The sequence below is a fragment of the Scyliorhinus torazame genome, chromosome 2, assembly GCF_047496885.1.
Source record: "Scyliorhinus torazame isolate Kashiwa2021f chromosome 2, sScyTor2.1, whole genome shotgun sequence".
NCBI classification, from domain to species: domain Eukaryota; kingdom Metazoa; phylum Chordata; class Chondrichthyes; order Carcharhiniformes; family Scyliorhinidae; genus Scyliorhinus; species Scyliorhinus torazame.
This window is the reverse complement of record NC_092708.1, coordinates 68604236-68625746: the sequence shown is the minus strand read 5'-3', so window position 1 is coordinate 68625746 and position 21511 is coordinate 68604236. Positions and strand designations below refer to the sequence as shown.

At 46.1% G+C, this 21511-nt stretch overlaps 1 protein-coding gene across 2 annotated transcripts in view; it reads left to right on the top strand.

Moving 5' to 3' along the window:
- Positions 1-21511, top strand: part of thsd7ba (thrombospondin, type I, domain containing 7Ba) — a 1603431-nt gene that overhangs the window by 589809 nt on the left and 992111 nt on the right. For both annotated transcript variants that reach the window (XM_072472193.1, XM_072472199.1), the window contains exon 5: positions 6532-6701. In XM_072472193.1, coding sequence (XP_072328294.1) covers positions 6532-6701 — 170 coding nt within the window. The remainder of the gene's footprint in view (positions 1-6531; positions 6702-21511) is intronic.

Genomic DNA, 21511 nt, shown 5'->3' with positions numbered 1-21511 from the left:
TGTGTAATGCTAACTCAAAATCGTACCTGTGGAGCCGAAGGAGAATGCGCTGAAGCCTGGGTGCCATGTCATTCAAGTACTTATGAATGACATGGACCAAGAGTCTGTGGTCAGTCTCTACTGTGAAGCTTGGTAGACCGCAGACGTAGTCATGGAACTTTACAATGCCGGTTAGGAGGCCCAGGCACTCTTTTTCTATCTGGGCGTACCTCTGTTCAGTAGGAGTCATGGCCCTTGACGCATAAGCAACTGGAACCCAGGACGAGGACTCGTCCCTCTGGAGAAGCACCGCACCAATGCCGGCCTGGCGTACATCCGTGGAGATTTTTGTTTCCCTGTCCGGGTCAAAAAACGCTAGTACCGGAGCAGTGCTGAGCTTTGCTTTGAGCTTGAGCCACTCTGCTTGATGTGTGGGTAGCCACTGGAATGCAGTGGACTTCTTCACCAGATGCCTGAGAGCCATGGTGTGTGAGGCCATGTTGGGAATGAATTTTCCCAAGAAGTTCACCATTCCGAGGAAGGGTAGTACCGCCTTTTTATCTTCATGGCGTTAATGGCCATGACCTTGTCCAAATCTGGTCGCACACCCTGCTGGGATATCTGGTCGCCCAGGAACTTGACGGTTGACATGCCAAAGGAGCACGTGGCCTTGTTCAGCTTGAGGCCGGTTGCATGGACACGTCGAAAGACTTGTTTGAGACTAGATATGTGTTCCTCGGGGATCATGGACCATATGATTACATCATCTACGTAGACACGCACACCCTCAATGCCCACCATCATCTGTTCCATGATCCTGAAAGATTTCAGGGGCTCAGACAATGCCGAATGGCATAGGGTTATAACAGTACCTGCCAAATGGTGTGTTGAACGTGCAGAGCTTCCTGCTGGACTCGTCCAGTTGTATCTGCCAGGAACCACGCGATGCATCTAGATTTGTGAAGAATCTGGCGTGTGCCATCTCACTGGTCAGTTCCTCCCGCTTCGGGATCGGTTAGTGTTCCCGCATTATGTTCCGGATAAGAACTTTGGGATCTATGCATATCCGCAACTCTCCTCAGGGCTTCTTCACACAGACCATCGAGCTGACCCAGTCAGTCGGTTCCGTCACTTTGGATATAATGCACTGGTCTTGGGGCTCCTGTATCTGTGCCTTTAAACGTTCCTTCAGAGGAGCCGGCACCCGGCGTGGTGCACAGGCGTGGCATCAGGCCTGAGTAGAATCTTGTAGCAGTGTGGCAGAGTGCCATTCCATCAAATACATCCGGATATTAAGCCAGGATGTCATCACTGTCAGCCTGAAGATCCACATTGCCAGAAGAAGACATGGCATGGATTGGCTGTACACGGTTGAGTAGCTTCCATGCATGGGCACCAATCACGGATGCCTTGTCAGGCTTGACGATTTCGAATCGCAGTGTGACATTGATGGTCTTGTTGGAGACAGATAGGTGACAAGATCCTAGTGCAGTTATGGCATTGCCATTATAACCGATGAGCTGGCAGCTGGCAGAAGAATTTTGGGTTGCTTTTTAATGCGGTCAAGATCAGCTTGCGAGATGAGGTTGGCTGAAGCACCAGTGTCCAGCTTGAGAATCCCATTAGGAAGGTCATACAGTGCTGGTCAGAGGCAAGAGAAGACCTCCTACGTGACTTGTCCGTATTCAAGAACTCAGCGGCTAACCTAAACAAGAATGCCACCACCGTCACAGACTTCATCATGTGTAGACGGTTGCATGCCAAAGTAGGAAGTACATACATCCACAACCGGAAATCATGGTTTAATCGGGAGATTCTCTTCCTTGAAGGCCAGGTGTGAGGCATTTAAGACAGGCGACCCTGACCTATACAAGAAATCCTGGCACAACCTCCGCAAAATCACCGGGGATGCCAAGAGACTATACCCTACTAAGCTAGAGTCATAGACTAATGACACGGACTCTCATCGGTAGTGGCAAGGCTTAAACAACACAACGGGCTACAAATCAAAGCCGAGTAGAATCTCTGGCAGCAGCACCCCTTGCCAATGAACTCAATGCATTCTATGGTCAGTTCGAACAGGAAACTATCAGACCATTGTCAACTACCCAACAGTTTCAGACACGTCTATACCTACCGTCACAGCTTCTGAAGTCAGATCGGTTTTCTTGAAAGTGAACCCTCAGAAAGCAAGGGTCCTGACGGTGTCCCCTGTGATCCTGTGTGGACCAGCTGGCAGATGTGTTCGCAGAGATTTTCAACTTTTCCCTACTCTGATCCGAGGTTCCCACTTGCTTCAGGAAGAACACCATCATACCGGTGCCAAAGAAGAACCAGGCAATGTGTCTCAACGACTCCCGCCCGGTGGCTTTGACATCGATCATTATGAAGTGCTTCGAGACGTTGGTCATGAGACACATCAACTCCATACTTCCAGAAGACTTGATCGACTGCAATTCGCACACCGCCACAACGGTCCACAGCATACACCATCTCCCTAACCCTACACTCATCCCTGGAGCATCTCGACAACAAGGTCTCCCATGTCAGATTTCTATTCATTGACCACAGATCCACCTTTAACATCATAATCCCAGCCAAGCTCATATCAAAATTCCAAAACCTAGGACTTGGCTCATCCCTCTGCAATGGCACAGTAGCACAGTTATTACTGTTGCTTCACAGCGCCAGGGACCCGGGTTCAATTCCCGCTTGGATCCCGGTCTCTGCGGAGTCTGCACGTTCTCCTCGTGTATGCATGGGTTTCTTCCAGGTGCTCCGGTTTCCTCCCATAAGTCCAGAAAGACGTGCCTTTTAGGTGAATTGGATATTCTGAATTCTCCCTCAGTATACCCGAAGTGGCGCTGTAGTGTGGCGACTGGGGGGATTACACAGTGACTTCATTGCAGTGTTAATGTAAGCCTACTTGTGACACTAATGAATATTATTATTATAACTGAATTCTCGACTTTCTGACCCATAGACCACAATCAGTAAGGCTAAATAACAACACCTCCTCCAGTCCTCAATCCGGGGCTCCGCAAAGCTGCGTACTTAGCCCCCTAATATACTCCCTATACACACATGACAGTGTGGCAAAATTGGGCTCCAACTCCATCTACAAGTTTGCTGATGACACGACCGTAGTGGGTCGGGTCTCGAACAACGATGAGTCAGAGTACAGGAGGGAGATGGAGAACCTCGTGGACTGGTGCAATGACAACAATCTCTCCCTTAATGTCAGCAAAACTAAAGTGCTGGTCATTGACTTCAGGAAGCAAAGTGTCGTACACACTCTTGCCTGCATCAATGATGCCGAGATGGAGATGGTTGACAGCTTCAAATTCCTAGGTGTGCACATCATCAGCAATCTGTCCTGGTCCACCCACATCGATGCTATGACCAAGAAAGGACAAAAACACCGATACATTCCCAGGAAACAAAGGAAATTTGGCAGGCCCACATTGACTCTTACCAAGTTTTACAGATGCATCTTCATTTTCATTTCATTTTCATCATAGAAAGCATCCTAGTTGGCTACATCACAACCTGGTATGCCGACTGCTCGGCCCAAGACAGTAAGAAACTACAGAGTTGTGAACACATCCCAGTCCATCATGCGAACACGCCTCCCATCCATTGACTCTGTCGACACCTCCTACTGCCTTGGGAAAGCGGGCAGCATAATCAAAGACCCCTCCCACCTGGGTTATTCTCTCTTCCAATTTCTTCCATTGGGCAAGAGATACAAAACTCTGAGAACACACACTAACAGGTTCAAAAACAGCTTCTTCCCCACTGTTACCAGACTCCTGAATGACCCTCTTATGGACTGAACTGATCTCTTCACACATCTTCCCTACTGAGTAGCACTGCACTCTGTAGGCTCACACGTTGCCTGTGCCTATGTATTTACATTATGTATTTATGTATGTCCTACGTTTTTTCATGTATGGTAGGATCTGACTGGACTGTACACAGAACAATACTTTTCAATGTATCTCAGTACACGTGACAATAAATCAAACCAATCAATCAACATGGGAGACTTATAAAGAATGCAAATGCACATGGGTTACAGGGTAACGTGATAAAGTGGAATCAAAATTGGCTTAGCTGTAGGAGACAGAGGGTGATGACAGACGGCTGCTTTAGTGACTGGAAGCCAGTGTCCAGTGGCGTGCCACAGGGATCTGTGCTGAGTCCCTATTTTTTGTCATTTATATCAATGATGTGGAGATGCCAGCGTTGGACTGGGGTGAGCACATTAAGAAGTCTTACAACACCAGGTTAAAGTCCAACTGGTTTGTTTCGAATCACTAGCTTTCAGAGCACTGCTCCTTCTTCAGGTGAATGAAGAGGTATGACACAATTCACACCTCTTTAACCTGTGATTATCCCTCTCTCCAGTTGCTCCGTCTGGACCTGTAAAGACTTAATTACCTGCAAAGACTCGCATTCAAAGTATCATATTGCATCTTTGACTTTGTCTACATATATGTTTCTGGAACCCTCCTGTTCATTCACCTGAGGAAGGAGCAGTTCTCCGAAAGCTAGTGATTCGAAAAAACCTGTTGGACTTTAACCTGGTGTTGTAAGACTTCTGACTGATTTATATCAATGACATAGATGACTATGTAGGAGGTAGGCTCAATAAGTTTGCGGATGACACAAAGATTGGCCGGCTGGGTAATAGTGAGGTTGAGTGTCTTGGGTTACAGGAAGATATAGACAGGATGGTCAAATGGGCAGAAAAGTTGCTGATGGAATTTAACCCTGAAAAGTGTGAGGTGATACACTTTGGAAGGAGTAATGTGACAAGGAAGTATTCAATGAATGACATGGAACTGGGAAGTTCCGAGGAACAAAGAGACCTTGGCGTGTTTGTTCATAAATCTTTGAAGGCAGAAGGGCAGGTTTATAGGGTGATGAAAAAGGGCATATGGGACACTTGCCTTTATCAATCAAGGCATAGATTACAAAAGGAAATACGTCATGTTGGAGTTGTATAGAACTTTGATGAGACCACAGCTGGAATACTGTTTGCAATTCTGGTCGCCACATTATAGGAAGGATGTGATTGCACTGAAGCGGGTGCAGATGCCATTCACCAGGATGTTGCTTGGGATGGAACTTTTAAGTTATGAAGAGAGATTGGATAGGGTTGTTTTCACTGGAGCAGAGAAGGTTAAGGGGTGACCTGATAGAGGTGTACAAGATTATGAGGGGCTTGGGCGGGATTGATAGGGAGCAGCTGTTCCCCTCAGTTGAAGAGTCAGTTACGAGGGCACACAAGTGCAAGGTCAGGGGCAGGAGGTATAGGGTGGATTTGAGGAAAACCTTTTTTTACCCAAAGGGTGGTGATGGTCTGGAATGCACAGCCTGGGAGGGTGGTCGTGATGGGTTGCCTCACATCCTTTAAAAAGTACCTGAATGAGCACTTGGCACATCATAACATTTAAAGCTAAATGCCAAGTACTGGCAAAATGGGCTCAGTATGCGAGTCAGGTGTTTTTCATGCATCATGCAGATTCGATGGGCTGAAGGGCTGTATTATTCTGAAAATATGTTCCAATTGTGGAAAATATGTTCCAATTCAGGAGCTATTCAAAGACCGTAAACCTCTTAAGTAATTTGGTGGGCAGTGGTGGAGTGATATTGTCACTGGACTTGTAATCCAGAACAAGACCCAGGGACCCTCGTTCAAATCCCAATTCAAATTTTGGGGCGGGTTTAGCTCATTTGGTTAAGCAGCTGGTTTGTGATGCAGAGCGAGGCCAGCAGTGCGGGTTCAATTCACGTACCGGCTGAGGTTATTCATGAAGACCCTGCCTTCTCAACCTTGCCCCTCACCTGTGGTGATCCTCAGGTTAAATCACCACCAATCAGCTCTACCCCTCAAAGGGGAAAGAAGCCTATGGTCATCTGGGACTCTGGTGACTTTACCTTACCTTACTGTTAGCACTCTGCTGCCTCACGGCACCATGGTCCGGGCTTGATTCAGACCTTCAGTGACTGTGTGGAGTTTGCAAATTCTCCCCGTGTCTGCGAGGGTTTCCTTTGGGTGCTGTGGTTTTCTCCCACAATCCAAAAATGTGCTGCTTAGGTGGATTGGCCGTGCTAAATTGCCCCTGAGTGTCCATCAGTTAGGTGGGGTTACAGGGACAGAGCGCGTGACTGGGCCTAGGTAGAGTGCACTTTCAGAGGGGCAGTGCAGACTTGATGGGCTGAATGGCATAATTCTGCACTGTAGAGATTCTATAATTCTATTCTATGGTTCTTATCTTTTGGTTGGCAATTACATTTTAAACATGGTTATTTTATAATTATTTTTTTAACATATGTAGACAGATTATTTTAATTATACAGGCTAAGACTAAAGACTTGGATATCGAGAAATTCCGAGTCTAGCACGCTAAAATGTTGAACTATTAGAATGCATCAATCAATGAGCATAAATGTAAGTTTTGATTTTTCCAGTGAAATTGCTGATGTATAGAGATCTACAAATAGAAAGAAAGGAAACCATATGCTGCTTTCATTTTCCATTAGGTATATCTGGAAAACCACAGACTGGAATGAGTGCCAGGTGACACCTCTACTCAGTCAGCTGGACCGGCGCAGAAGCAATCAATCAGCTTTGTGTGGAGGTGGCATACAGACACGAGAGGTTTACTGTGCACAGAAAAGAGGGGGAGCTAATGAGCAGAAATTAAAAGAAGGTATTGTAATCATACATTCATATCTGATATTTCCCTTTTTGTAGGAATAAAAACTTTTAAAGCATCGCACATGCACGTACACACCTCTCGAAGGAGATGATAAATCTGGGGTCTGTGCGGGAAGGTGGGCATGTTTGATCCTGATCTTCTCGTCACCATGGTGTGGGGCAGGTTTAATAAACTAGCTGGCCTTTGCTGCTCATCTATTTCACATGTTTCTACAGATCGGGATGTCTGTACTGGCTTGGAGTGAGATCCCCAGTTTATTTTATGCATATAGGATATCTTATCACTGCACGTGTTAAACTACATATCATCAAAAGCTGAATTTATTCACATGTCCCAGCAGTTGACTTCCAGAAATGTACTGGTTTTGTTTGTTTCATTTTTATCGCGAAACAAAAATACAGCACCAGAAGTACAAATAAACAATATAACAAGTCTTACGAGAAGGGATTTCATGGAACAATGACTGGTGGTAATGCTGAGACTTGCAAGTAATATGTTACTAAAATGTTGTATTACTTAAGGACAACGACAGCCTTTACTCCTTTGAGTGTGAGTAGGTTTCAAAACACAGCAATATTTCCTTCCAAGTACTACCTGGAAAATAATTGATATTTATTTCTAATTAATTTTATGAAGTAGAGAAATTGATATTGCTAAACTCATAGCGTTCTGAGAATGAAGGTAGATGTTGGAATCATATTTGTCACATTGCTTCTGTGATGTCACTGGATTCCTAAAAATATGGGTCTATGTTTGTGAATTTTTGAAATGCTGGTTTCACTATTTAAAGCAATGTGTCTGTGCTGTCACTGTACTCCCCCTGTCCATCACACTAACGTATTCCAGAAAATATGCCGGTACAGCAATAATTCTCATTTTCACATTTAGAAGCAAAGGCTCCATATCCATCTTCATCTCCATCTCTATCCATTGACTAATCTGTCAACCATATGTTTGTTTCTGTCTTTTCATCCTGTGTATAATTTATCTGCTTCTTTGCTTGACTGCCCAACTTTATGCTTCACTCTATATTGCAACTACCACACAGTCAGATGAAAAAAAGCCTTTACTGTGCTCTCCTAACTTATCACTATAAATTATGAAAGACTTCAGAAGTAGTCCAGCTAAAGCAAAGGTGTAGAGCCCCTGAAGGACTCTCAATGAGTGGCATTCAGAGTTGATTGCCACTCCGCTCTGACTGTGTTACCTTCAAATTTTTTCAAACCTGTCTCGCCCAACCTTCCTTCTCAGGGCAGGCGAGAACTGTGCAGGGCAGCATGTTCCTGAGGTATTCAGGCAAGCTCTGCTGCATTGGAGGGAAGGAGGCCACACACCCTGTTTACAGTACTAGCTGCTGTAAAGCAGGTAAGTTTAAAGGTCCAGCAAGGTTTAGATGCCTTTGGTAAGCCAAGGGGAAGGTAAATGTGTAAGGTAGGTGATTAGGATTTTGGGGGGGATTGATTTGGCTCGGGCTTTGGTGGGGGTGTTGTGGCCGGATTGGGTCTTGGTGGATGGTAGGATTTGGATTGGGCCTTGGCGCGATGTGGGTGCAAGACAGGCTTTGGCGGCGTTCTGGCCTTGATGGGGCGATAACAATCAGCGTGGGTCTTAGCAGGGGGGTCAGGTTTGATCTTGGGGGGGGAATCCCCATGGGGGAGGGTGGAAGATACAACCTTGTGGGGATGGGTATCCTTGTGGGAGGGGGGGGGAGTCCCCAAGAGGCTGGGGTAGACAGTACCATTGGAGAGTAGTCAAAGGGTGGGGGCAGTTCCATGGGGGAAACCTGATGGGGGTAGGGATTCCCCATGGGGGATAATTGGTAGGTCAGGGGAGTCTTATGGAGTGGAGGGTGTTCCCGTGTGGGTTGGCAGTTGGGGACTATGGGGATCCCTAGGGTTTCAGGAGTGTTGAGGGAGTTCCATGGGAGGTCAACGTGGGTCTGTACAGTTGTTACCCAGAAGTTAGAAGTGGTTTTAATTATTCCAACATTTTCTTGGTAGCGATTGATATTATTGATGTAACACAATCAGAACCATCTGAAGTTTGTGATTTAAATCACATTTTCAGATGGTTCCCACTGCAGGGGAATTGCCATGCTGTGCTGTGCAAACCTTACCGAGAACTTCCTGGGGGTGCTCCCCAGCACAACTTTGGGGTATCCAGCAGTTACAATGTCCTGGAGAAGGCCCTTGCTGGCAACCTGAAATTCAAAGGCACAATAAATGGTAAAAGCTGCAGAATAATCACTTCAGTAATGTTGTGAATGGTTGGTTCACATAGGCATCATTGGGAAGTGTGCATTAGAAACTTTATGAGAGGGCATTTAGCCATAGAATCCCTACCGTGCAGAAGGAGGCCATTCAGCCCTTCAAGTCTGCACCAACCGTCCATAGGAGCACCCTACCGAGGCTCATTACCCCACCATATCCCCATAACCCCACCTAACCTGCACTCCTTTGGACACTAAGGGGCAATTTAGCATGGCCAATCCTTCTAACCTGCACATCTTTGGACAGTGAGAGGAAACCGGTGGAAACCCATGCAAACATGGGGAGAACATACAAACTCCACACAGACAATTACCCAAGGCCAGAATTGATCCAGGATCCCTGATACTGTGAGGCAACAGTGCTGACCATTGTTCCACTATTGTTGGATCCACCTGACATGATGAAGTTTGATTGCGTTATGCAATGATTAGGTTCAATAACCATGAGGATGAGTTGATTCGCTCAATGATACTGCCCTGTTCAAGTAATTTCACCTCCTGTAACACTGCAGCACAGATTACAGATGGCAACCGTCTCATTTTTGAAACTGGCAAAATTGACATGTCGACATGAGGTGTGACGTTACCATAAATCTGATGACAGTAAGACGTCTGACAACACCAAGTTAAAGTCCAACAGGTTTCTGTTGAAACCTGCTGGACTTTAACCTGGTGTTGTAAGACTTCTTACTGTGCTCACCTCAGTCCAACGCCGGCATCTCCTCATCATAAATCTGATGAGTAAGGAAAGATACCATTGTGTACAGTCCACATCATCAGTCAAGTTAATGTGCACTTTGATGGTGTCTTCATGTTAAAAGCCAATCTTATCAAAAAGGCTTACCCCCATAAAGCTTCTCGCCTTTGGCTATGAACATTGTGACCTGACGACATAGACTGCGAACCCATCTAGAGTGACATTTTTGAAGTTCACTGGAACTGGAATCATTCATGAAACTGGAATAATAAAGTGTTTGTAAGGTTGAAGAGTGTCTCTCACAGGAGCGAGAGAAATCTGCCAAAAATAACAACGGTAGAGTTTGTCACTCAAACAGACCATTTTACACCAACTTCAATAAGAAGCAACACTGCAATGCCTGTAATCTCATCCGGAAATTCCTTTAAATGATCTGTACTTTGCCATCCTAGAATTTCTACATTTGTCACACTGCAGGAAGAAACTCCCCCACGTCGAACCGATGAAGCAGTCTTCTTCGACAACCTGCACACCTTTGCCAAATGATTCCACGTTAAGCAGGGGTTACACATTTGAAATGAAAATCGCTTATTGTCCCAAGTAGGCTTCAATGAAGTTACTGTGAAAAGCCCCTAGTCGCCACATTCCGGCGCCTGTTCAGGGAGGCTGTTACGGGAGGCTTTTCCCTTCACCTGAATATGGTGTTGGGAATCAATGGATGACTCCACAATTTGGGCACATTTTATATGATCTCTGACCATGATGGGCTCCCTGACATCTTTGGCGGACCACATATCATTTGATCATCACACTTTACTATGGTCCAAAGTCTTTTTCAGGAATACTTACCAATATATCAAACATTAGAGATGTTGTCTGTGTGCTGATTGTATATGTATGTGGCCTCCTGCGCCATGAGTATCACTCTCCTGCAGGTCGCTACTACATCTGGACTGTCCATCCTCATAGCGAGCAAGTGGGACTTGAACCTTGAAATCCATGGATCCCCTGGCATGGGTAGATCTCCCAGAGAAGAAAGGGGAGATGTTGGAGTTGGTAAATTTAAACAATCTCCATCTCATCACCAATTGTTGTATTTTATGCCTCGCGGATATGCAGCAATGCTGCACCAGTTTCTCTGTCTGAACAAGCATTTTATTCACAATGCTTGTAAAATGTCTACTCCAATGCCTAAATCACCTTGCTTCAGTTTAGTTTCTCTTTCTGTGTAACCACACCCAGATTTGCCTAACGGCACACAGGACAGAGAAGTCATAGAATCATAGAATTTACAGTGCAGAAGGAGGCTATTCGGCCCATCGAGTCTGCACCGGCTCTTGGAAAGAGCACCCTACCGAGGCCCACACCACCCTATCCCCATAACCCAGTAACCCCACTCAACCAACCCTAAGGGCAATTTTGGATAGTAAGGGCAATTTAGCATGGCCAATTCACCTAACCTGCACGTCTTTGGACCGTGGGAGGAAACCGGAGCACCCGGAGGATACCCACGCACACACAGGGAGAACGTGCAGACTTCGCACAGACTGTGACCCAGCCGGGAATCGAACCTGGGACCCTGAGCTGTGAAGCAATTATGCTAACCACTATGCTATCGTGCTGCCACACATAATCAAACACTGAATAATTAAACACCACAGAAACAATAATGGGTAACTGAAAATCTATTTCACATTGACACAAATTTCCGATATAAAGAGTTATGCTCTATAATTTGTTCAAATCGATGTTCACAGCATTTACCAAACAATGGTGGGTTCCCTGGCGGCAGCAAGTGCAAACAATGGGAAAATCTATTGACAGCAGCGTGACCTGAAGATCCCGCCACTGGCCAATGACGAGCCTCTTTCGCTGCCGCAAAACATGCCACATGGGGGGGGGAAGGGGGGGATGGGATTGTGGAAAATCCCACCCAAAAAAACATATCTCTCAATTTCCTGACGAAGGATGCAGAATAGCTCATGGGCCCTGCCCCAACTATTTTAATTCAAAAATATATTTTTAACAACAAAGTAATTGCGGAAAATGGAATCTTCTCTCTGATTTGCTGCTCAGCATATTTATTACCTCATGGTTAAAATTGGCACATAAATCAAAATTAAACATTTTTTTGAACCATCCGCTATGTTACTGATCTGAGGGATGTTTGTGTGGATTGGAATAAATTAACATTTCAGTCTTATCGGCAGCATAAGTAGTTCAGACCCCATAACAGTCCAATGACCTGCTCACTTTATTTATTTCCAACATCCCCAATTACAAGAACACAACACTTTGATTGCCACAACGGACATCCTTGTGGCCATCATGAGAGAGATGACTCATTAGTATTAACATATGGGAACAGACCCAATTAACAGCAACGCTAAGGCAGGACTCATTTAATTTAGCTTCAGCCCATACATTTGACAGAAAAATCAGCACTGTGGCTTCACAGCGCCAGGGTCCCAGGTTTGATTCCTGGCTCGGGTCACAGTCTGTGCGGAGTCTGCACGTTCTCCCTGTGGCTGCGTGGGTTTCCTCCGGGTGTTCTGGTTTCCTCCCACATGTCCCAAAAGACATGCTTGTTAGGTAATTTGGACATTCTGAATTCTCCCTCTGTGTACCCAAACAGGCACTGGAGTGTGGCGACTGGGGGCCCTTCACAGTAACTTCATTGCAGTGTTAATGTAAGCCTACTTGTGACAATAAAGATGATTAAATTAATTTAGATTTGTTCCAAAGACACGGACAGGAAAGGACACTGCATTATCTGCAATAGTCCACTGTTGTAGCAAACAGCAAGACCTGGACAAGATTCAGGACTGTGCTGACAAATAGCAAGTAAAATTCATACAAGTTCCAAGCAATTGCCATCTCTAACAAACAAGAAACTAGCTATTTCCCCTTGAAATTTAACAGCATTGCCATCACCAGAAACTTAACTGGAATAGCCATATAAATACTGTGGTTACAAGAGCAAGTCATAGGCTGGAAATTCTGTGGAGAATAACTCACTTCTTAACTACCCAAAGCCTGGTTTATAGGGTAATCAGGAGAGGGATAGAATATCCCTCACTGGCACTGGTCAAAACCCTCAAACTCCATCCCTAACAGCACAGTGGGTGTACTTGCAGCATTACAAGAAGGCAGCTCACCATTGTAGCCACGTAAAATGGCTGCGTTCCGATTAATCTGGCCAAAACCCATTTTGAAATGGCTAACCCGAAAGACTGCTGGGAAAAGCAGCTAAGAAGACACAAGCAGGCAGCTGCAGACAGTATTGCATATTCGGCTCTGGGAAGTTAGCCCAGATCGATACTCAGGGCTATCAACAGCCCATCAACCCAGGTATTTGCAGTTGCATTCAGGACTGTTTGCAGCCCATCTATTCAGACATCCACAGTTAAATCGGCTATCCCCGGGAACAATTGCAACATATTAGCAATTGAATACCGGGCCAGACATGTCGGCGCCTGCAGTGGCCAAAACAAAGACAGGTGAGCGACCACCCCCCGATCGAGGAATCGCCTCACCATTGGACACATCGACCCCAGAGATTGGGGACAGATCCAATCACTGGGGACTCAGGGTCAAGGGCCGCCGCGGGAGGCGGGAAGCCCCTGGGCCCTATAAAAGTGAGGGTCCAAGTTCAGATCTCTCTCTCTCTCCTCTTCGCCTGCTCGAGACCTTCGCAAGAACAGCAACCGGCAACAGTAAGTTTGAATCCAGCGATCGCTATCCGGTAGAGACACCTAGCCACCGACCTGTAGCAGCCTTTTGAATCCCGCGGGCCAGATCTGATTGGACAAGCCATTCGTTTCCCTGACCTGGTGGGCTCTTCCTAAGTTAAGTATTGGCCAGTAGTGATAGGTTTATTATATAGATAGTAGTATTAGTGTATTAATATTGCTTATTGTATATAATAAATGACCGTTGTTTTAATCCTTACTAAGCGGTGTGCTATATTATTAATCATAACTTGAACTTGAACCACGTGGCGGTATCATAAAGATACCTGGCGACTCGTGAGCAAAGGTGACGTAATCAGAGCCAATAGACTAAGGCTAAAAAGAGCAACACCATTAATAATTCTTGAGGCGAATTGGTGATGGATTTAGCCATGCTCACATCCCATGAACAAATAAAAAAGAATAGTGACTTCTGGTTATCAACTGTCGTGCCACTGATAACAGTTTCTGCTTATCTGCTCTGTCAAAACAGTTGATGATTGTGATCACCGAAAAAATAGCCTCTTAACCTTCTGAAGAGAACATTGCAGCTTTTCGGGTGAGTAGGTACCAACGCCCTGCCCCCTCCACAAGACCCTTCTGCCCCACGGAGTATCCACTCTCCAAGCAACCCCTAGCCTCGCTACTCCCCTCCTCCACCCCCCCCCCCCCTCCCCTCCCCAACCCTTCCTTCACACTTACTTTTCCTGCCACTGTGGCTAACGATACCCTCTCTGTGTCTCCTCAGGAAAAGCTTTCCCACAATCAGCAGGAGAGGGCCCAGACTGGCGGAGGAGTGCCAGACATAAGAATCCTCACCTCCTCTGAGCAGCGGGCCCTGGAGGTAACAGGGGTAGCTAAGGACAGATCGGTCAGCCACGCGGAGGCTGGTGGATGCTGCAGATGTGAAGAAGCACCGGGCTCCACCCGGAGGACATGTCAAACGTGAGTTGTCATTGCCTTACTGACTGACCCATCCCTCCCACTGACCGCATGTCCATTGTGTCATCCCAATCCCCCACCACAGTTTTCATCCCAATCCCCCACCAGCGCAGGTACACGCACCTCAGTGGGAAATGTTAGTGGACAGGCTTCTGAGGTTCAAACTGGTGAACACCACACCGCTGATGATGATGCACATCAGATGGGGGCAGGAACCCCCAGGCGATCAGCAGTCGGAGGTCTGCTCATTTCCAGGACCCAGCTGGGTCCCAGCCTGATGCTGAGCTTGGGGATGTGGGTTACCCGGAGCTGAGGGAGACGATAGGGAGCGGCCAGGGCATTCTGAGTGAGATGTCAGTGTCGCTCCAGCACATCCATAGTAGCTTGGAGGAGTTCCAGAGGCTACAGGCACAGGAGATGGCGCCGGCATTGAGTGGCACCGAGGCCTACACTGCTAGGGTGGCGACCGCAGTGGAGAACCTTGCACACGACATCAGCATCATGAGTGAAGGTGTCCAAGTTGGTCATGGCCATGACTGAGGGTCTCGGCAGAATGACCACCTCGCTGGGGGATGTCACCCAGCACCAGGCCGACCTTGATAAGGTTCTGCTCTCAGATGGGCAAGGCCGAGGCGCTGCAGAGTATGGCCCAATGACTGAGGAGCATCGCTGAGGGCATCGACACCATGGTGTGCAGACCATGTGGAACCGTCAGAGCTGGCAGACCCAGATGATGCAGGGGCTCAACCAGCTACCACTCCATCCCAAGTTGGACCCCAGGGCCCTAAGGGCCAGGCCGGATCATCCCATTGAGTAGCAATGGTAGACACCAGCTCCTGTGATTTTCACCCCTCTGATGAGGCCACCTCGCGAGGTCAGCACACAGGACAGGGCGGCATGGTTGATAATGTGCCGCCGACAAGTGAGCCAGAGCCCTCCAGCCCCAGAGCCCCCAGAGGAGGCCCGGTAGATGCATCAAAGGCAACAGGAAGAGGTAAGCAGCTGGCTACCTCTAGGGGAAACTAGATGTAGTGGTAGAGCTAGAGCTAGGAAAGCCAATCATGTTGAGGATCATTGAGGGCACCGGGGTAGGGGGAGCTATTGTACAGCACATTAAACACATTTTTAACAACCATTATGATGCCTCTGTGACTTTGTTCCGCAATGCAGGCTGACCTCCGGGCTCTTCGCCCATCTCTCCAGGCATCAACCCTCCCGCACCCCTCCCCATGGTGCTCACCCACCCTCCAGCCGTGAACAGTACCCGGAGATGTGTGCCATCCTCTGGGTTTTCGGATGCTGTGTGTGTGATGTTGCCTCCTGCAGTGTTCCAGTACAGTGTCCAGCCATCAGGGTGTGATTGGGATGCTAGGCAATGACTCCCACATGTCCATCCCACCCGTGGGAATTCACTGGGATGGCAATCCCAGTGGCACTGGGCTCTTTGCTTGTGAGCAAAGATGGCTACTCATGTCCTCAGCTTCCACAGAAGCCCTTGCGCCAGGTTCGCATTTTTCAAAAGGAGTACTAATTGGCCCCAGCGTGACTACTTGCTGGGGAGGCCGCGAAATGGCAGGAGACTGTTGGATAAGGGGCCGCTCTCGTTGATTGTATGGAAATGGGGCTTAAATGGTGATAATTGGTTTGCCGCCATGCTACGGCGAGATCCCGATTTCACCTACAGGAATGGGTCGGTTGCATCGCAGACTGTTTGCCGCCCGGCGCGGATCTCGTGTTTGGCCTCTCCCGCTATTCACTGGCCTCGTTACACTTGCGCAAGAGGGCAACGAGGCCGGAGAATCGCGCCCTATGCCTTTATTAATGAAGCCAATGGTCCTGTATGTTTTTTCAATGGTCTTCTCAACTTCTCCTGCACCTGCAGAGATTAGAATCTATACATCCCCAGGCCTCTTCTTCCCTGATCCCCTGTGAAATTGTATCATTTCGTATATATTGCCTTTCTTCATTCTTCTTACCAAAATGTGTCACCATTTCACCAGTGTAGGTCTTCCTGAAATCTGTTATTATCCTCTTCGTTGTTTGCTGCACTTATATATTTAATGCTATCCATAAACTCTGAATTTATGCCTTGTATACCAAATCCTAGTGATTATATGTATTTTAAATGAACAGTAGACCGAATACCAACCCGAGGGAGAACACAAGTGTGGATGTACGTTCAGACTGAAAAACAGCTGGTCACATTATTCTTTGTTTTTAGTGCTTAGGCAGATTTGTATCCATGCTCCACTGGTCCTACTAATCCCATGTGTTTTCATTTTGCTTACTTTGTGAAAGTCCTTTTGAATGTCCGTGTGCACATCAGCCACACTGCCCTCATCACCTTTCTCTGTTGCTTCATCATCAAAGAACCCAATTAAGTTAGTCAGGCACAATTTGTTTTTAACAAATCCATGCTGACTTTCATTTATTAGCCCATACTTTTCAAAATGCCCATTAATCTTGTCCTGTATTGTCTCTAAAGATTTTCTTTTAACTGCCCATAGTTTGCCAGGTTTATCTCGTTTCCTTCCTCATAGGCTCAGTAAAAATCATCGCTAGATTTCCAGGAGCTGCTTATGCCAGAATCAAGCTCAATTAACTTCCCAGGGGCGTGTCCCCCTCTTTAGGTTCTTCAGATTTTAAATTGTTGCGTCTCAGCACTAATGGGAGTTCTGCAAATGATTAACGATGTAACATATTTTCAGAGTACGTGCTAGAATTAAAAAACAAATATGTTGATTGCTATTTAGATCATGATTCTGTGGTGGGTCCTATGTAAAGGACACGATTCTGCAGGGCAGTCATCTGTGAGCGCAAACCCGATAATGACCCCAAACCCTCGCGGGAGGCCAAAAAGGGGATTTGCGCCGGTGAGATTTCCCTCCCTGATGACGCAATCAGGTTCTCGTCCAGGAATGGAGATGGCATCGCCCTGAAACTTGTGTTGCGGGAGGGGAGAGGGGGTTCCAGTACGGTGGGTGGGGGGGAAATCTATATTTAGCGAAGATCGGGGCGCTCTTTAATCGTGGCCCCACCCCATCAGTGTGATGGAGCTAAACACTCCCTCCGATTTCATTCTGACAAAGTGTCAGAATATCTGGACAGAAAACCCTGCTCTGTTTCTGGGGGGAAACATGCCGATCCTCAGTCAGAAGCCGACGTTTTGCAACTTATTCAGAAAATTCCGCCCAAACTTGTTGATTATGTTATAAGTCTGGGTGAAATTGCTCAATACTAATGAAGCAAAATGCACTGATAGTGAAAGGGAAGCCTTTGCATCTTATCAGTGTGATGTGAAACAGGCTAGTCACTGACCATCAGACCAATTCACAGAACTAGCATTGACCAATTTCACCCACGTCTCTGCGTAAATGAGCCTGCTCATTTACTGTCATACTGTAAATGACATACTGTCAAAAACTGTTTGAAAGTCCAGATGCCCTATATTCTTCAGGCAACCAACTCAATAACCTGCAAAAAGTTCAACCAGATTGTTGAGAAATTATCTTTTCTACAAATCATTTTGCTTCACTTGAATAATCCTTCCTCACTCTGTAGTGAAAACCAAGATGCCTGTGGCTGAAACAAAAGAAATGGGCCTGTCATTTCTTGGTTATCAAGGATACAATCCCAATATATGGAGCATTTCTTAAAGCACATTCAGGGTATATGTTGTCTTGTGTTCACCCTACCCCCTCACAGCCCTTGCACAAACTTCCCTCCCTGTTACCCCCTGTCTGTTCGATCAAGTGGAATTTTAACAACCCGCCCATGGTGGGTTTCATGGTGGGCGGGAGTGGAGACTCTAGTGGCAGGCAAAAAGTTGGCATAAAAGCGGTTTGAAATTCTCCCAATGGCGGGTTAATGTTTGGTTGTTTATCCCGCTGCCAAGTGGTGGGACTATGATTTGCATTCATTGAAATGCTCATTAAAACAGCTACTCGAAATGCTCATTAAAACAGCTACTCATCAGAATCTCCTCACACCTTCCAATCTCGCACCATGCCAGCAGAAAATTACATTGGTTTCAAACCCATTCAAAAATGAGTGTCATGTGTAACAATATGGATATTGTTTGGTAGATGAAGGGTTAACAATTTTAAGTAAATACATCTAACCACCAGATGGTGATCAAGAGCAGTCACATAGATCACGTGACACCCTTGATTCAGGGAGAAGGTATTTAGGCATGAGAAAGAATATTTGTGTGTTCTGGAATTCTGTAGATAGAGTTATAGCATATTGATTTAGCAACCTTTGTACTTAGGAAAACCTTTGAATCTAGTTTAAGTAGTGTTAATAAATTAGCTTTGTTAATTAACATAGCTTGATGTTAATTGTTGAACACTACACATCAAAGCTATCCACAGCAAGAAAACAGAGAACAGTACATGGTACCAGGTATTGTTCCAAACGTAAAATAGAAAGGCTTAGTGATTGAGAAAAACATCTCTGTGCTCTTGTCCTTTTAGATGGCAGTGATCGTGAGTTTGGAAGTTGCTGACTAAGGAACCTTGGCGAGTTCCTGCAGTGCATCGTGTAGATGGTACACAAGGTTGCCACAGTTCGTCAGTGATGGAGGGTTTGAATGGTTGTGAAAGGGGGAGCAAACAAGTGGGCTGCTTTGTCCTGGATGGTTTTGAGCTTCTTGAGTATTGCTGGAGCTGCACTCATCCAGGCAAGTGGAGAGTATTCCATTACACTCCTGACTTGTGCCTTGTAGATGGTGGACAGCCTTTGGGGGAGGGGGGGGGGGGGCAGGAGATGAGTTACTCACCTGAGGTTTCCTAGCCTTTGACCTGCCCTGGTAGCCACAGTATTAATATGGCTAGTCCAGTTTATGATCAGTGGTAACCCCAGGATGTTGATTGATGATAGTTTCATGGTCTCTACTCCTGAAATCAACTTTTCAAATGTTTATAATTTGAATTTAAATTCCATCAGTTGGATTTGAACTGGATCTCTGAATTACTAGTCCAGTGACATTGCCGCTATGCTCTGATCTCCATGATGCAAAGCAGCGAATTAAACCCTTTTCCAAATCTGAGAGATTCACCTGATTCACCCTGAGGAATCCTTTTAATCTCCGCACAGTCATTTACTCAGCACACCGTGGAAAATCAAGCTCTCAGATCCACCAGGAAAAATGGATATCAAGAAATGCTGGCTGCCTTTATATGGTGGTAGCCCAACTGGATTTCCCAATGGGAAACAGGCTTTTAAGAAATGGGATTAGTGTTGTCAGTTTGCCCTGAATAACAAAACAAAGCTCAATGGAGAAAGTTGACCAGGCTGGTGCTGAGGCCATTGGACCAGCTGCTCTGCTCCCCCTGCCTGCCTGGGATGTGAGCATTGCTGGCTGGGCCAGCACTTGTTGTCCATCCCTAATTGCCCTTGAACTAATGGCTTTCTCTGCCATTTCATAGGGGGATGGGCAGTTAAGAGTCAACTGCATTTCTGTGTGGGTTTGGAGTCACATATAGCGTAAGGGTGGCAGATTTCCTTCCCTGAAGGCCATTAATGAACCAGGTGCATTTTTACAGCAATGGTTTCATGGACATCATGATTATACTTTTAATTCCAGATTTTATTGAATTCAAATTCCATCATTTGCCATGGTGGGATTCGAACCTGGGACCCCAGAGCATTACCTTGAATCTCTGGATTGCTTGTCCAATGACAATATCATTACACCACCGCCTTCCCATGACCTGATCTGTGATATATGTGAAAACACTCCCATTGGAAAGCAGCCCAACAATTAACCCTGATCGAAGTGAATTGCACACTGTAATTTACTCAACACCAATTGTATGTCTTCAATCTATTAAATGATTCAAAAGGAAACTCAGGAAATTTATTTAGATTTAAATAATATATAACAAAGCAAAGATATGAACCACACATATGGTTAAGCAAAGACATGACAGGTAAGTAAGAACCTGTCAAAATAAAAGACAAGTTATGACACTCGGTGTGTGTAACCCTTCAGCAGAACGAAAACTGGAAAGGTGAGCTAGTATTTTTAAAACAGTGGTGAGGAAAATGGAGTGGAGAGTGGAGAGTCTACACCTATCATGCAGAGTAAGTAAACAGCTTAAATTACATGTAAACTGTGCAGTGGAAGTGAGAAGAGCATGAAAAATTAATAAATCCGCAGATCTAAAATTAAAACAGAAAGTGCCAAGATATTCACCACAGTTCACTTTTCTTTCAGTCCCATGTGTAATATCTATAAATAAAAATATCTCTTTATTTAACTTTCAGTGTGAATTTTTATATGTAAACTGAATATCTATGCAATGAAGATGGGACCAGGCTGACAATATCTTGGGGTGGGGGCTCCACCTGACATAGGGGTTTGAATAGGAGATACGGTAGCATTGTGGTTAGCACAATTGCTTCACAGCTCCAGGGTTCCAGGTTCGATTCCCGGCTTGGGTCACTGTCTGTGCGGAGTCTGCACGTTCTCCCTGTGTGTGCGTGGGTTTCCTCCGGGTGCTCCGGTTTCCTCCCACAGTCCAAAGATGTGAAGGATAGGTGAATTGGCCATGCTAAATTGCCCTTAGTGTTCAATTGCCCTTCGTGTTGGGTGAGGTTACTGGGTTATGGGGATAGGGTGGAGGTGTGGACCTTGGGTAGGGTGCTCTTTCCAAGAGCCGGTGCCGACTCGATGGGCCGAATGACCCCCTTCTGCTCTGTAAATTCTATGATCTATGATTCACCCCCTAACCCGGCCACCAGTCCACCAGATCTTAGTTGGCAGGCTGGACACTTGGCGCAGTCTTCCTTGATGCGGATAAAATGTCAGAGGTGATGGGAGGAGGCCCTTAAGTGGCTCTACTGTGGGCCAGGAGAGCAGAATATATTTCATTCTTGCTGACCAAACAGGAGCAGGCAAAGCAGGCACATGGTATTCATAAAATCCCTACAGTGCAGAAGGAGGCCATTCGTCCCATCGAGTCTACATCGACCCTCTGAACGAGCACCCCACAAGGCCCAATCCCCCTCCCTATCCCCATAATCCCACCTAACCTTTTTATAATAATAATAATCTTTATTGTCACAAGTAGGCTTACATTAACACTGCAATGAAGTTACTGTGAAAAGCTCCTAGTCGACACATTCCAGCACCTGTTCGTGTACACAGAGGGAGAAT